Here is an 18,427-nt window from a genome sequence, read left to right on the forward strand (position 1 = left end):
ATTTTCCTAATAGTCTATATTGTTTTATATTGGATAATCTAGTCTAGATGGCTTTTCAAAAGCTGTATTCATCTGTAGAATCTGTCTAAATGGAGTGCACCGGCTGATACCCGTGTATTTTTCAGATGCTTTTGCAACTGTCTCCTTGCTAACAGATCTACAGGTGGTATCTGAGGATCTGCAGCAGGGAGCCGTGGCTCGAGGCTTCCTCGGCATCTGCCCAGGCTGTAGTGCAACTGTGTTCTTATACGGAGAGTTGAGGCAGGTCCATAGGAAGAGACTTTAAAGTGACAAAGCCCCAGCCTCTCTCTCCATCCCCAGCCCTCTGTGGGGCATTTCTAGGTTTCCTGCAGGGAACTACTTACTAGCTTACAAAGCTTTGCAGAGTCCATCAAACCTCAGTAGCCATCTTGGTATGAGTTCACCAAGGTGTGAAGGGCAGTAATGCCGAGGCAGAATTGTTTATTTACATAAACTATTGCCCTGCTCTACCCTGTAGCGTTGTAGCATGGAAATCATGTTGGCAGAGAAGGATAATGGGCTGCGTTACCTTTGATGTCATAATAACACCCCCCCCCCCAAGGATAAATGAACTGTTAATTATAACAATTCTGTAAACATTCTTTAATTATTTTCATAGTACTTTCCAGCTATTTTTTGTATTTTGCAACTGAATTTTAACTATGGTAACAATGTGAAGAATCTATAGTATTCCAAACAAAATCTAATTTCGTAAGGTATCTCTTTAATTTTAACCTTTATCTGCTTGATTTACTTTTTAATTAGTAGAAAATCCCTCATGTACTCAAACAGCAAGTGCTGTAAATTTGGAAAATGGAAGAAAAAGAGGAAGGAAACTACATCATCCACATAAATAATGAAGTTGAACCCCTGTTTTAAATTCAAAGCTCAGTTCAGCCATAACTATAGAGCCACAGCTGGCACCTCATAATGAAAACACTTAAGTGGCCTATTGAATGTATCCTCACTGTCCACAAATGAAGCTATAAACTTTCTTTAAAGCTTCATTTCTGTTTCAATGCCTGCCCATGTCTGTAGATCTTCTGTAGACTTCACAGTAGCCTTGTGTTTTACTGACTATGTGGGACAGAACGTAGCAAACCTGCAAACATCCAGTGTATTTAGTTCTCTGCAGCTGTGCAAACAGCACAATACATTTACAATATTCTACTTTAAACATGCACATGGATAATTGAACTTCAAAGCAACAGCTCTGCTAATTCTTTTATGAGGATGCAAATTACTAGTGTGACTTCTCACCACATTGGGAGCTTAATGGGACAATCAGTCTGATCTAAATCCACCCTGAGGCATGAGCACAGCTGGGGGTATTTCTGCTAGTCTAATCCATACTTTACTCACTGGCAGGGTGCAAAACTAATAGTAGCCTGGAGCTGGCAAAGTTTTCACATTTAAATTCCAATACTTGAGTTACCTCCCCTTGTAACCTACATTATTTCAGGAACAAGGGCCCCAGTTCTGGTATTATTTGCAAAGATGTTGTCCACCAAGCATGAAGATAAAATTTGAACTATGGGAAAAAAATTCAATGTCTTCTCAAAGATATGGTATGGAAAGATGGAGTATTTGTTAAATTCATCATCTTCTCTTCAGTGAAACTATGTTCAGTTGTTGTTAAAATGTGTCCTATTTTTGTTGTATTTTCTCCTGTATACCTATCTGTTGGTATATTTTTTAAATGAGCTTAAATTTCATAAATATTTGCAGTCTTCTCCTTTGACCATTAGCATTGTACAGCCAGTTTTTAAGTGAAAGTCTGAAAAATAGATTAGGTGGCATAATGCCGGCCAAAGCAATTTACCATCAGCTTTCCAGTTCACAGAAACAGATAGTAAGGTTTAACATCTAGCTATTGGGGTGTCCAACTAATTTATTCAGTGTAGAAAATTAAGGACCAAGAGGAGTAACTAGCTTCACACTTTTGCCTGTCCTCACACATGCACCTAAAATTGGCCAAAATAACACAAATAAATAAAGGGTAAGATATTATTATTAGCAATTGAAAATAAGTGCAAATTTTAACTTTGAAATGTAACTTGAATTTTCGTAAAAGGCCACGTAAAAAATTTATGGCTTAGTTTTCCAAGTAGCTGGTGAAGCTACTTCTCTACATGAAGAGAATCTTTTCAGCAAGTGCTAAGGATCTGTGGGCTGAAATCTTGCACCTTTTAAGGTCTCTCTGTATGCATCGCGCACATGCGCGCGTGCATGTGTGTGTGTGTGTGTGTGTGTGTGTGTGTGTGTAGAAGGAATTGTCTAACTGTTTGTCCAGTCCTTACCTCCACATTCTAGCTGTTTATTTTCACATTTTTTTACAACTTGCCAACTTCTCAGAGGGAATACAAAGGATGAAGTGTGGAATGAGAATCCATTTTCATGAGATAGCTGTTACAGTAGAGGAACTTCTAGCAGCTCATTGTTTTGTACCTTGCTTGCACGAGCGCTGGGGCAATAACAATTTTACCCGTATAAAACCATTTTCTCCCTTGAAACCTGGTCAGATTTTACCAAAGAAAAGAAACATCTCCTCACGTTCAGTGCCAGTTCAGTGCATCAGAGCCAGAATGCCATATTTGAGCTGACTCAGAAAGGGGGGTTGGTCATGGTCAAAAATCCTCTTGCTTCCTTCCAGGACTTTACCATGCCACCAGATTATCCTAATAGAGGACAAACGCTAAAAGCCGGTGCATTCATGTGCAAGAACACCTGCAAGACATGGTCTGCTGGCACTTCTTTAAATCTGGCATTTAAAATTGTTCAGACAGATGGAATAGAAGTCTGTAATAAAATGTGACATTTCATTTTATCATCTATATTTGTTAAGTGAATTCTTCTGATCATTCCTGCTGTCAGCAGCACTGAATGGGAATCAGATTCTGACAACTTGCAGTTTATAAAAATCAACTCCAGGGGTCAGACAGAAAAAGTATAAGTAATAATTAATTATAGGATATACATTCATCAATGGAATCTTGCTGCAGTGGGTGACAGCTTAGCGTAAGAGAAAAAAAATGACAGTACTAAAAGAAGTTGTAACTTTTTTAGTCAGTCATTTACTGACTACTTCTCAGTACCTATTGCCTGCTTAATAGTCTTCCTTATATATACTTCTATATATTAAGGTTTTATTAGAAATTAAAGTTAAAAAGCAAGAAAAATAGATGTATTTTCCTCTGTGTTGCCCAGGTAACTCCCACTTGTTTGCTTAGGTATGTAACAGAGCAACTGGTTTTCTGTCCTCTTCAAAGCACAACTCCATTCAATCCATGCTGTCCCTCCATCTCCGTGTTTCACTCCTTGCGTACCTTGGACATACTCCTGGAGCATCTGCAGAGCTGCTGTCAGAGCACAGGTACAGCTGGCAGTTCTCACAGACTGCAGCAGATAGTCGCGCTGATTAACTTCCAATTTTTATTCCAGAGAAGCTAAGCCTAAAGGTCAGCACTTCCCACTTAGCCATGAAAGGAGGAGGTGGAAAATTGGCCTTAGCATAGAGCAAGCCCTGACGCTTCGAAAGATTGCCCCATCCCTCCTTTTCCAATTCAGTCAGGGACTTCATCAGCGATTATAACACTTAATATTCATTTAGATCTAAATTGAGAGTATTAAGCAGTATATGATTGAGCTTTTAATTAGCAGTTACATAAAAAGCAGCTTCCACAATGCAAGAGAAATGTCATTGAGAAGTAACTTTAACTCTGACAGTATTTTGCAGACAGTCTCTTTGCATTTTATAGATGACATTTTTCTGAGGCCTAGCCCTGTGTTCATGATGACTACTTGTTCCTACTACACACATGCATTTTTTTGCATCCGTAGGACATACCAAAAATACATGTGCAGAAGTAAACATTATTTGCACTGTAGTAGCAAGTAGAACCCTGATCTTCAGAGCAGGAACTGCTGTGTTACGCACTTTATCAACAAGAGTAAAACACATCCTCAGCCTTGAAAGCTGATATTCTAAATAATTGCAGTAGTTACAGAGACGCTCATGTGAATGCCTGGAAAAATGACCATGGTACTACCAAAATTTGTAATTGCTCATTATTTATGGCACAAATTTTCTTCCTGAAGAAGACAAATTAGCCAAGAAAGTACTGCCACCTGTTGACAAAGTGCAGAAATGAGCTGGAGGCTAGGGATGCAAAGCGATGGGTCAGTGCAAAGGAATGGTTACATACATCCCTCCTTGAGGGTCTCATCAGCAGGGGGATCTATAGACCAGGGCACTCACTTGGAAATGGCTCTTCCCGCTTTGATGAGGGCAGATGGTGACTTTGTGAACCTAGTGCTTGCTGCTGGGAAATGAGGAACAGGATTTGCTGATCCTGGCAGATTTCAGTCTCCTCCTGAAATCTCAACCCTTCACTCTCCAAAACGTGGCATCCCTCGTCCATGAAAACCCAGTAACCCATAGCCTGGCTGCACTTTATACCTGAAAAGTATGTGGCTCTCATTTGAATCCCTCTGCTCCAGATCCAAGGTTGACCTCTCTCCCTGCTGCCAGCATCAGTGACCGCAAGTGGAACTTGCCAGTACTGTAGTTGCTCTTGATAACAGCATTATCTCTTTAAGGCTTCTTGAAAGTTCGCTGCATAAATCATGTATTTACTTTTTACATTTAACATTTTACTTTAAATACCTGGTCACTTGGGGCAACCTACGTTGTTTGATGGTGGTGAGGAGCAGAGGGAATAACTATATGAAGACAACACTAGCAACTCATTAGCTAATTGAACAAGCATCAACAGTCTCCCTGTCAGTGTTACTTCTCACTGCTAATTGAGTTTGTTTTGGCCACTGACTCTCATATGCTGCCTTTCCAAGTATATTAAAAAAGGGCACTTATTTGATGGATTTTTTTTGTTCCATTACAGTAGTTTTCAGGAAGCCAGTTTCAAATGGGGTGTTATTAGCAGGTGCACAGAACATTGAATCACAAGAAGAGCTTCCATCAGTTGATGTGTTTTGTTCCCTGGTTGGATGGAAGTGTCAAATCATTACCACTTAGTTTTTTTAGTTGCGCCTCTGAACAACAGACAGGCCAAGATTTATTTGCAAAAATTATTCAGCAACACATTTCAAATAATGAATATTTCAAGTAAATCATTATGGGCTATACTTGAAAAAGAAAAGAGGCAAAATAGTTGTTGAATTATTCATGCAGCTTTAGCACTAATGTAATAAATATTACATGGTGTCGGAGGGAAAGGAAGGATTTTGAAATGAAGAAAGAAATTAACTATGAAGGAAAAGCACCTGAAAATTGGAGAAGGTGAATATACAGATTTGAAATATATGAATACTAATGAAGAGACTAACAGGAGAAAAAAAAAGAAAAGATGACAACTACAAATTACTTTGAGGGGCAAAATATTCTTAGTCTTCAGTTCTTTCTCTACCTTGAATATGCAAGACTTCCAAAATTTCCTTCAGCTCTGTTTAAAGGCAAAACCAAGAAAACAAAAGATGACCGACCCCCTAGACTTTGCCAGGTGGGAACATCTCTAGATCTGGCTAAAAGGAATTACATCATCAGAAGTACTGATTTACACAAGGGCCGTAACATCTGGAGAGAAATACCATTTTGAACATTATTTAATGCTGCATTTTTCTTTTGAAAAGTGACTGTTCTTACCAGCTTAATACTGAATTAGAATTATGGAATTGTTTATTTTTTAAGAAAAAAATCCATAAGAATCCTGTTTAGGCAGTACTGTTGTGCTTCCTGTAGGCACACTCAGCAGTTTTAGAGCTATTAGCAGCTACACCATTAAGCATGTTTGAGTGATCAGTCAAATCAGCTCTGACATAATGCATTAGGCAACAATGTCATTAATCCCTTGTTTGCTATTTTGCTGAGGTGTAACCTGTACAGATTCTCACTAGTCTTGTCCGTTGACTCTTCATTTTAACATTCCAAAAATTAGTTAATTAATGAATTTTATTTTATTTTTGTGGGAGAGAAGGAGTTAACCTTTTTTTTCTTCCGACACTTCCTTCCCGTTTGCCTTCTTTTTAACAGTAAGTAGAAAATTGAAAAGAGAAGAGAGGAAACAAGTTCAAGAAGACAGCATATTCCAAACAGATTTTGAAAAAAATAATTTTTCTAAATATGGAATGGAAAGGGAGACACATTTCACAGTTTTTTTCCTATTGACAATTGATTTGGACTCCTGTGTATTTGGAGCACACTTTGAAAAATGCCATCCCAGAATTAGATGCAATAAAATAAACTCCACTTAATGATGTTTATAAATAGTTCCTTAAACCCCAGGAATAATACATTACAATAAAATAAATGTTTCATATTCATCATTTCCATAAACGTCTCATTTACAAAATCTTTCGTAAGTCTCCTCCTCATTGGACATTTACCAGCCTTGGCATACCAATTCATCTTTTGCACGTCTGCTCAGAAAATGCAATTAGTTTTGCCCATATGCTACAGAACTACATGATAAAACAAAGGAAACAGAAAAGGCTAATAGACCTGACAGACCTTCTCCTTTCTGCTGTATGTTTTGCAGAAGGTTTAGAAAGGTAAGAAGGTTTTCTTCCCCTCTGCCACCGGGTGGGGATATCATGTTCTAAGTAACTTGAAGATCGTAGAAGCAGGGAATATGTAATTGGTTCTAATACTTTTAGTTCTACTCACTTGAGAACGATCATTTTCTTGATACTATAAAAGACTTTTAGTAATTCCCAAATAGATGTACTTTTCTTGACCAGTTTATTAGCATTCCCGTGAACTTGTCCTTGCAAAGAAATAATAAATAGCATACTTTATGGATATGGATACTGATCTGAAATTTTGTGACATAGGAGACCCAGATGAAAAGCTTTTGATACAAAAAATGACCCCCATATGTAGAAAATACAGAAACTCTCAGCTCGGTCGTCAACTTTATGATAGCTCTGCTCAGTTTTGTTGGCATGCGGCAGAGCAGAGAGGGACTACAGTTCAAAAACGAGTGATATCTTGGCCACCAAAAGTTGGTTCAATGGCATAATCTTGCCGCTTTGGCTTGTAGGTAGAGCTGGTCCAGGTTCTAATCTTACCTTTTTAGATTGAGTTATTTTTCATGTATTATTTTACAATGAAATCATTAAAGAGAGATCCTAGGTTTTAAAGTATCATTGATTAGACTGATTACACTAGAACAAGGTGCACGGGAACGTATGAATAACATCACATTTTTTGTGATTTTGATAGGACAGAAAAATTTCTCTCTCCCTAAAGGAGAGGATTCAGGAAAGGGTCTCTGGGACTAAGGAACTGAATATAGGGGACGTCTCAAATTATATTTCCTCTTAGCGTTCCTTTTTTCATTAAGCAACATTACTTAACTTCCATTCATATTAGGCTGATCTTTTTGGTGTACAGATACTGGAACAGAGCTATTGTAATCATGATTCATGCATTAATTGCAGCTTCTTCAGAGTTAACACCAAAGGATGAAATATGCTCTGGATGCACCATAGTTTCCTTCTTCATGTCAAAGAGTCTGCAACTATCTTCAAACAGTTCTCTCTCTGTTACAAAACATTATTTTTTTTCCTGGATAGTATTTTATCAGCCTGGTTTAAAACCCAAGATTCAAATCACAAAGAGAGTTGACCTTTCAAGAGGACATCACCATCACAGTGTAGAGCAGAAGCCACTGGCCACTTGTTAAGTGCTGTAGTTCAAAACACATTCTGAAAATGTTGAACTCCCTATTTTCTTATTTTCTCCCTGACTTCCAAAACAATAAGTGTCAGTGTTCACTACCTTCACTAATTCGTGGGAATTTGGTATTGGAGAAACACCATTTTAATTTCGTGTCTAACACACCACATGTAGTTCTTGCATATGTTGTTTAATGGCTTTGCACTTTTCTTAAAACAAAAAACAAAAAAACCCCTTCCAAATTATTAGCATTCTTTTCTTTCAGTAGGGGGCTCAAAATCAAAGCTTCTGTACCTCCATCCTCCCACTTTTCTTTTAGGTTAATTTGGAAAAAAGAAAAGCTCTCCTAATCATAGAGATTTAGCTTTCTTTATAAACTGGCTATTTAAAGATCTGTTTACAAGATCACAATCTGAAACATCATTCAAAAACAGTATGAATTGATTACATCCTTCTGGAGAACATGTAGCAGTAGAATATGCATTTGTAGCTGTTACACTGCCCTATAATTAAGGCTTTATTGCTTCCCTTCTAAACACATGTTGCTACTGCTGGAGAGCAGCTGAGATATTTAGGATGAGACAATGGAAAATGTTCCCCCCAAAAACACCCACCCAACCTCTGAGAAATAAATGGCAGAAACAGTGTGGTCACTACTGAGTATGAGTAAAGACAAGCTAATGATTACATTTTTCTGCTCCACTTTCTTTTTCCCCAAATATGATTAATAATTTGAATATTGCTTAATTAGGAGACTTTATATTAGAGCAGCTGAACAGTCTTTGTTTTTTTCATACATTTCGATGGATTCTGGATCGGTCAGCAATCACACTGGGAATTTTCACACATCCCAGAATGAATGAATTTACCAAAAAATGAGTCATGATATTAATACACTTGCATGGTTAGACTTGCTTAGGCAACTTGACTCTGCTTTGGACTGATCTCACATATTTCAAAAACTAAAATTAATAATGAAATGTGTCTTGCACTGAGCAGCTCCTCGCAGATAAATGAGCTAAATGTCAGCTGCTGGCTTTATGGGAACATAGAAGTGCCATGTGACACTTTGCTGGCCATTTTATGAAGTTATTCACACGTGTCCCTACACCTATGTTGTTATAAAATATCTGTGCCACAAATAATGAAATAGAATAATATAAGGCAAAGTATATTTATCAAAAATCTTCCTCAGGAAACTCTGTCCCCTGTGTACTCCTATGTCTCTGCTTGGACTCAATCTGAAGTTCCCAGATCATCCACATACTCAGATTCCTATTACCTTTAAAGCTCAAAACAAAAACAAAATCATTGTGAAAGACAGATATTTGTTTCCTCCCCATGAATGTTTTATTTCCTAGAAGATTAATAATCATTAATCATTGGTCCACTGAGAGGTTTACAGGTGAATACCTCATTTACTTACTTACTTAGGCATTTGTATTAACAGAAGGCTCAGGATGCCCTGTAGTGCACCAGGACCCATTGCGCTATGCTTTGAATGAGCAGAAAGATGGTCTCTCACACAAACAGCCTACAAGAAAGCATTAGACTGCAGTTAGTTACTGAAGGGAAGGTGTGTAAGAGAAAACAGTATTGTTTAGTGTTCTACACATGCAGCATTTGGGTAGCCCTCATTGTTAAAAACTTGTATGGACAGAAATGGGACAACGAAGAGGGAAAAACCCCAGTTTTCCCCAGGAACAAACAGTATTGATTTCTAACTCTACAAATGTCAGGGAGGGACAGTTCCCACTGGGTAGCTATGTTTTCCCCCTGCCATCAGTTTAAAGGAGCTGAACTTACAATAAACAGGGGGACTTGCTCACAAATGGAGGATTCATGAATCTCATCCTAAACGTTATTCAGAAGAAAAGCTTTTTAATAGTTTTAAAGAGCTGCTTAACGATAGATACCATGCTATAGGGTGGTCCTGGGAGCATGTATTTGTGGATGTCTGCGCACACTTCACAAGGCACCCATAGCCCTGCCCTTTGCAGAGCAGTGTCAGCATGCCGTGCTACCACCTGACCTCATGTGCACTCTGGCCCTGGCCATCCAGAGTGCACACATGACAGAGGAAGGAAGGTATTTTCTTTTTCCCACTTACATGCAGATTTTAATATTAATGGTATATTTATCTTTTTTTTTTTTTTGAATATTTACATGCATTTGTATTTCATCTGAAATACAAAAAGCATGCACTTAACTCTGTATTCTAAATTATATAAAACCATGTCTATGCAGTACTTAGAGCACATGGTAACAGATAAATGATAAACTAAATTCATTCTCCGTAATAATTCCCAAACCTTGTCTTCTGACAGGTCTGTCATGAACCCCTACAGCCAGCTTAGTTCACATCTCCAAAACAGCAGGGAAGAAAATACGTGCTTTGAAACATGACCTGAACCCAAGCTCTCACAAGTTAAAAGAGAAAGTTCCAAGGACCTTTTGGACAGGTTTTTGTCATAGAGCTTCTCCCCACCTCAAACCAGGGAAGGAAGACCAAGGCTGATGGCTTTCCAACTGTAACAGCATATAGGCATATCACTTCTCTCTGACTTGGCATGGTCCTCAGTTAAGTTTAAATATTCTCTGCTCATTAAAATGTAGGCAGAGTGACCATCCACCACCAAAGCAAACACAAGGCATTGGCTAAGCACTCCAGCCAATGCAAGTTAGTGCAGAACCTCTCAGCTCAACCAGAAGGAATTTTGATTTTACTTCCCCTTGGAAAACTGATAGTTAAAACTGGGCACTGCTATTTATTTATATTCTCTGGATCTATGTTATTGGAGAGGGACTCCCAGGGAAAATCTTCACAGCCCTAAAGTATATTTGTTCAGAATAAATATTTTTGTTACATGAGATGATGTATTCAAAGTCTGGAGATATGAAATAAGGAAAGCATTTTATTTGGTTTCTGTTCTCTTCTTTTCCATGAAGGTCAGCAGTAAGACAAACGCTGCTAAGGGCAGATGAACGTATAGAACAATACTGTTGGTCAGCGATCTCAACTTGCAGACAATGACTTTCTGAGCAGGGGAGCCAGAATTCCCATAGCAACCCTTACAAACTTCAAGTGCAGTGTACATTCATTATATGTGGCGAGTCATATAAATTAGGAACAGGAACATTTTGAATTAATCGTTAAAATCTGAGCTAAAAATAATTTAAATCATGAAAGAAAATAGACTTCTAATTTTATTCAAGGTATTTTTTTGCTTCCCAACTATTTTTTGATTTTCTACGTTCTGAAATCTATGTATAGACTGCAATCCAAGTGACAGATGACAGTTATCTTTGTATCACTACTCATAATCTCTTTTGAGTAATAAGACAGAATACAGTAGCTCCTTTTGCTCTTCACCGTCTCTTTCAGCATTCAGTGCTCAGTCAGTACTGCTGCTAACAGAAACAGGAGTTATCTTTCACCAGTGTAACTCTGGCTCCCAGTCCTTTTCCTGGAGCCTCCCCGCAAGACTGCACTCACTGTGCCTTTGCCACCTCCTCCGTCAGAGTAGTAGTGGTGCACAGGTAGCTGGAGTACCTGACATGTCGTAACGTGGCTGTAAAAGCCCTTGTTAAACCAGGGAGAAGTATTCAGGTGCTTAATGTTTGAGCAGGAAACAGTATGTGACCTGTAGGAAATGGCTTTGGCATCTCTGGAAAGGCAGATTAACAGGAGAGGAAAAACAAAAACTTTCTGGGATTTTCTAATAGTGCTATGTCTCCATTTTAGCAAGACTTGGCATCACCTTTTTTACCCCTGCTGACAGAAGCTGGTAAGTCTAGGTGGCTTGACACAGTACTGTTCTTCTGTATTAGATATTCTGGATACAGCTGGTGCTTTTAAATACTGAGAGTCTCTGCTTGAGCAATAACTCAAAAGTGGAGAAAAGGCTAGTATAAAAACGATTTCAGGTACAGTCTTCAGCAGAACTGTATTTCTGCATTAGCTATACCCATGTGTGACAAAATAAGGCATAACTGTACTTGTAGTATGTTTTTAAGCTCTTCTAATAACTGGGTACCATTGTGCACAATCAGCATCACAGAAGAGTATAAATTAGTTGCTTTACCTGCTTTTGCATCTGCCCTTTTATGTTTCTCCATTATTTTTCTTTCCCCACAATGAGTTGGTAACAAAATATATGCAATCACAACGACAGAACTACATGCTGGAAGACACCAATAAATATTGGGACAGCTTACTTTACTATGATAAGCTGCCACAATTAATTTACTTAAAATTCTTACTGTCCTGTCAGTGAATTAACACATGGTTTCCAAAGAGCTATTCTCATTTAGCTATTTTCTCTCAAGCCCAGTTACAAATGGGTAAACTCTTTCTCTAACCTTCCTTTAACCTTGTTTTTATGTCAGCAAGCAGAATATCTGCTTTTTTTTTTTCCTTATTGCAAATGGGATTGCTAGTGGACAAAAGTAGGAGAGGATGTACTAAATTACTGTAATTGTTTTCCTCTTCATAGAATTACTCTCAATTTCCACATTGCGTAGAATCATAGAATAGTTTGGGTTGAAAGGGACCCTCATAAGCTTACCTCTTTTGCATTTATTAGACTTAACACTTCAGACTCTTATACTGGGATCTCTCTAACACAGGGTATATTGAAAAATCGATCAGTAAAAAGAGATTAAAAAGCATTAGCATCCCTGAAACTTGCATGAGCTCCTCACTCAGGTAGTCCCTGTCAGCTTTAGGGGCTCAGCCCAAGCTTTGTGGGGGCCCAAGCAATTCCTACTCCTGTGCAGGAGATGCAGATGTTCAGGGCATCTCTGATTATGACTTGTGACTCGGTAACCAAATAATGTGATACGCTGAGTGAATAAATAATAGTTCTCCAGAAGTACGAAGCTTTGTGGTAGTTGTACACATATGGAGCTTCTTGTTCAGCTCTAATTTTAAATGCTATTTATTCAACACCTGGTGAAAGTTTAATTTATAATTTAAATAAACACAATTCCAGAGTACAAATTAAGAAGTAAACATATTATTTCTTTTCATATGCAAAAGAGCCTTGTAAGATGCTTTATTGTGCTAAATTAACCCTAAGGATGAAAAAATATATTAAAACGTATTGCAACCACTATTATTTTTTGATTAAACAAATTAATTGAAAAAGGTTATTCAGTTGCCCTTTAAACTAATTTACTCTATAGCTATTACTAAAGAATAGTGAATCATCACCACAACATGCAATCAACATTTCATTCCAAATAAATTTCTTAGTTTGGATTTGACAGTTAATGGCTTAACTCTTGGTTAATTATTAATGCAGATGTAATTATGCTTATTCCTTAAATAACCTTCCAAGCAATACAGTTATTAAAGGAATTATTCCTGTTGAAAACTGAGTGTCATGTCATGGTCTAGATCAAAACTTTTTAAAGTCAGAAGTTAGGGCTTTTTGCCTATAGGAAAATGATCATCATGTTTTTTGATCATTATTTCCATTATATTTTAAACAAATAATAATTTTTTTAGAGTTCTGCATTTCTTTAATTGTATCTCTTTTATCACTTTTGGCCTAAAACAGTACATAACTTCACTTTCCACATCTCCCAAAACTGTGTTAGCTCCCAAACCCACTCAAAGTGTAGGCTTATCCCTTTCAGCGTCAGGTGATCCGTGGTCTCTCTGTTTCTTCCAGTGGTGCAGAATCACTGCCAGTACAGTGTGGCAGCCCCCAAAGATCAGTGCATTTTGGAAAAGAATCTAGTAGGCTTCTTGAATGAGTTTAAGTTCAGTTTATTGGCCAACATTTATTTTAATCACTCTTGTGTGCAGTTAGCTGCCTCTGTGGCACTGCATAGATCAGGTCTCTTCTCCCATAATTGTGATGCTAGCATTGAAGTCAAGGCAACGAAAAGCCATCGACAGTTCATAACTGGTTCACACAGTCAAAAACGGAAAGTTGTGCAATACTTTATCCACACGTTGCTTACCAGCTGCTTTCTACCAGTGCTGTATGTTTCATCCTCTAGTCACTGGAGTCAGGCCCGCCAGCGACCAGGGAGGTATTCCTGTTTGTCAGAACGGTTTTATTCAGCCAGTTTTCTTTTTCTTTAATAAACTTAAAAATATATCAGTGGACCTTATTACACAGACGTCTGCCCTCATCCATTCTTCACTAAGCTGCAAGGGATTCTTAATGCAATACTGTAGGTAGTGCCGATAAATAATATTTAACCATGAGCTGGGCACGTGAAAGAAAACTTGGTATTCCGCCCGCCCTGCAGTGATGGAAGGCTCGTTTCATGATTAATTTAGGCTTGTATTATCCTTATTTTACTGACTCTATCAGTAAAATCCTGTCAGCAGCAATCAGGCATATATTATAGAAGGAATTTCAATATATAAAGCCCAAATGCTTTGAAAAGTCACTATTTTGACTGCAGTCTGACAACAGCAGGGGACAATAGCTCTTCTCACATTTACGTTTTTTTTCTCTAGATATGTATCTTGCCACAGATCACCTGGGGCTCGTCAGCCCTAATAGCAATGTGGTCTGCACGAGGCAAGGATTTAAAGTTATTCAGTGCTTACAGTCACTGATATCCTACCCATACAAGGAGTCTGTGTCCTACCTTATTATAGAAAATCTCCACTGGCGACAGCTACCCTGCTAGGCAGCTGAGTAACCTTTTGTTTTTTCCTTTGCATGCGTTTTCAGTCAAACAGGGAAGATGCATTGTTTGCAGGCATGAATCACTAACATGAAAAGAGGCAGCATATTCCCAACAAATGACCTTTTCTTCTGTCTTGTTTCTTTCTTCTCTTTGTGGTCAAGGTACAGACCAAGACAACTGAACCTTGCAGCCCTGCAAACTGTGCAGTCACAATATTGTTTGAGGAAGTTGGTTATGCTTAACCAGTAGTTGGAGTTTGCACACTGAAAATGAGTTTTTTTCAGTATCTGTACATAAATTGAGAATGCTGTAATGGGCACTTTGAAAGTATAGGCTATTTGCCAATGCTCCCTTCTCTGAGGCTGGGCAGAAAATGGCATCACTGCAATAAACGGAATTGTTGGGCCAAGAAAACACTCTAAAATGTATGGTTGGTACGTTGCAGAGTGAGGACCTTCGTTTCCTGTAGGATGCTCTCTTCTTCATGCCAGATCTCACAGGGTCATGGCAAAAGCTTATAACAAGTCTTGATGACAAGATATATATAAAAACTACTATGAACCATACTGTCTCTGGTTGCCAGAGAAAGCTCTTAAGCTGTAGTAGTTATATATTAGGTTGTTGTTATACAGCTAGGAAACTGCAAGGTGCAGTTTGAATTTTTCGTTTCATTTTGCAATAAAACAATAATGTTGTTAAAGTGATCTCACAAATTTGAGAATAAAAAGCAAGAGAGAGAGAGAAAGTCTTATCTTTAAGTAACTGGTAGCTAGAAGTAAGTAGTCAGAAACTTATTTTAAATGGCTGAGCCTGAACAGTCTATATATACAAAGTCTATATACAAAGTCTATATTCAGTCTATATCTGAAAACAGCACAAAGAAAATTCAGTAAATATAGGCAGATGGATTCAGAGTAATAGAATAGTTCAAGCACTTTTTAAGCTTTAACCTAAGGAAATTAAGACTCCTTAAAAAATCTTTTGAAACAGGGCTAAATACACAATAAATTATCTAAAAAGTCAGGGAAGTTCTGGAGGTTTTTGCAAATAATATGTACCTTTAACCCCCCCCCCAGCCCCCCAGCCCCCCCCCTCCACCAAAGACAATGTTTTACTGTACTTATAAAAAGACTCAGAGGTGATAATACTACTATTAGAAAATCAGAAAAGAAAGAACATAGTCCCACAAGAAAGCCTCTACATAACTGATTACTAAGGTGTTTCCCCTCATAAGTTATGGCCTAGTTAGAGGAAAAGAAGTGAAAAATAAATTGTGAAAATAATGAACTGCAGCCCGCTGTTGTTCCCAGGGATGCTAAATCTCTCTCTGATGGCTCTTCAGATGCCCAGACACTATTATCTTGACTTTTGTGAGGTAGTCACAGAGTTTGCTTTGTCTGAAGTATGCAGACTGCTGAACTGTGTTTTTCTTGCACCTATGAGGTGCCTCAGAGAGCAGCTTCGTGCACTGGCAAAATGTACGGGTAAAATAAACGATGTGCACAGTGGTATTCCCCATCTCAGCTAACCTTTTCTCAGAGGAGCTTAAATTGCAGGCATTCTGTTTAATTTCTGGTTACACTTACGCATTCATATTCTCCCAGTTCTTGTTCAAGCTCACTGTCTTGAACTTTCTCTTGTCTGGTATTCAGAGTGTTACTGTTGCCTGTCTTGTAGGAAGCCTGCTTATAGGAGCTTACACTACTGAGACTGGAAACTAAAAATGGCAGGTAAAACTGAATATTAATAAATGCAAATTAATGCTCATTTGGGAAAAGCCAACTCTCCTATATATACACCCTGATAGAAAATGAATTATTTAGTACTCTTCAGAATAGCTCTTAATGTTAGTGGACAGTTCTGTGAAATGGCAGTTCAGCATTCAGCAGCAGTTCAAAAAATAAATGAGGAATTAATAGGAAAGAATGGTAAAAAAAACCCAAAGCATAATTGTGGCAGTGTACATTTCTGGTATGTCTGCATCTTGAACACTCATTGCAGCAAAACTGAAAATACAAAGAAGAGTGACAACGATGAGCACAGCTGTGAAATGGCTTTTGTACAAAAAATATTAGGATATGGCTTCTTTTCTTCTTAGAAAACACACAGCACTTGGAATATGTGCTAGAAGATTGTAAATTCTTGAGTAGCACAAAGAAGACAAATGGGAAACAGTTGTTCAGCTCTTCTGACAGTTTAAGACGTAGAGGGCCTTACCTGAAATTATTGGGTAGCTGTCTTAAAAATCAGAAAAGGAATTGATTTTTCCTGCAAATTTAATTCACTTACACTCATTACAATAAATCCTAAAAGTTTAGATGGATTCACACACACAAGAAATTCACAGATGAAAAAAGTCATTAAGGCCTGTTAAGCACGTTGATAAAAGCTCTGACGTAAGAGATTTCTGAGGGGGAAAGACATAGTGGGAAAAGAGCACAGTACAACCACCCAGTTCTTCCACACCTCCTCTGAGCGCCTACCGCCGGCCCGGCTGGAGAGGACACTGCACTGCAGACGCCTTGCACCTGGCCCAGCCTGGGCCTCCCCTGACAGTGGCTGGTCTCTGTTCTTTTGTAAGAATAGCAAGTTCTTTTACATTTTTCCAGGCTGGGAGAGATGCATGCTTCCTGTAGTATTTCACAAGCATCTTAATTTTATAGCTCAGAAAAATTCAGCTGAGCTTTCATTAATGCTTCATGGGGCAGCCTGACAGCAGCCTGCCTTACGTTGCTGAAAATGCCGCGCTTGGATTTATTATGGTCTCATTTGCAATCTAAATTTCTTAACATCAAAGCCACTAAAAAGACCTGTCAGCCTAAAGTCTAGCTTGGCCAGGTCTGTGGGCACCCAAGCGCAGCTGAGTGCTTAAGAATATCCCCCCAGAACCCCTTTGTGAGAGACAACAGTCGGCTCACAAATTATCACTAGTAGAAGGGGAGGGCTAAAGTCCTCCTGTTACGGAAGGCCAGAGCCACAGTTCAGCTGACTGTCTTCTCCTGATTCCTGCGTCTAGAGGGAAGAAGTTAAGGATTATAGGAAGGTCAGGTAAGGGAGTAAGGGCCATCAGCCTCCGTCCTGCCAGTTCCAAATGGAAGTTGTAGTGTTGGCAGGATCAGTGTTGCAGCTAGCTGTACATTGTTATAGAAACAGTTGATTTCATGAACTGTAAGTTTGCTGGTATTTTCTCTTTATCCTTTAACCAAAGGCCAGATGAAAGATTTTTAGCGGACATGTAAATACTGCTAACAGATAATAAACAGATTGTACAATTTTTGACCACCATTTAGTTTACTGCTCAGGAAACTGAATTAACGGTACTTTAACAGAATCTTATCTTCACAGAACAGGTTCAGCATCTTTCCATACCACTTTGGCACTGAGAGACTAGCGTGAGCTATTAAAATAATCCTCAAAAGAGCTCCTTGAAGACTATGCTATGTAGTTTTTCAAATACAGGATTTTCTACAAATACAGATTTTACTCAACATGTGAATATAACAAGCAAACTAAAATAAGAAAATATTTCTAAAAGAGTAGGAAATAGAATGAAGGCAGAATTTTCTTATTAAACTTTTTATTAAAATTAAGCTATTTTTACATATTTAAAATATTTTATATCCAAATTATGCAATATTTATGAAAACATTTGTATGCAAACACTTGCATAAAAATATGTAAAGTCACAACTGAGCAATATAAAGCAATATATAGCATGATCCAAAAAGTATTTCAGGACACTAGAATACCTGAGTTTTCAATAAGCTGGTTTTCTGCGTGTCACTGAATTTTAACAGTTATATTTAATAATGTTTCTGATCTCATATAAAGAGCACTTCTTTGGTTGGGAGAAACTGCAGGGAAAAGGTAGATCAGCCAGGGATATTACTCAAGGCCTATCTTCAGAATCTTCTTCCACATGAAGACCCGCTGTTTGAGATGTTAGGAAGGACTCCCATGTAGCAAGGCACTTAAAAAAGAACCAGATAAATATGAATATAGCAGATGGATTTCTGTAAAATTGGTAGCCAAGGAGAAAAAGAAGAAAAAATT

The 18,427-nt window shown here is 38.1% G+C and overlaps 1 protein-coding gene across 1 annotated transcript in view; it reads right to left on the bottom strand.

Annotated features, from left to right (window-relative positions):
* Positions 1-16,641: 16,641 nt before the first annotated feature.
* The window catches only part of SNX7 (sorting nexin 7), a 35,774-nt gene continuing 33,988 nt past the window's right edge, over positions 16,642-18,427 (bottom strand). Inside the window, exon 9 of the mRNA XM_068952336.1 lies at positions 16,642-18,344. Within this exon, the coding sequence (XP_068808437.1) occupies positions 18,264-18,344 (81 nt within the window). The 3' untranslated portion in view covers positions 16,642-18,263. The remainder of the gene's footprint in view (positions 18,345-18,427) is intronic.

Source organism: Struthio camelus, chromosome 8, assembly GCF_040807025.1.
Source record: "Struthio camelus isolate bStrCam1 chromosome 8, bStrCam1.hap1, whole genome shotgun sequence".
Classification (NCBI taxonomy): domain Eukaryota; kingdom Metazoa; phylum Chordata; class Aves; order Struthioniformes; family Struthionidae; genus Struthio; species Struthio camelus.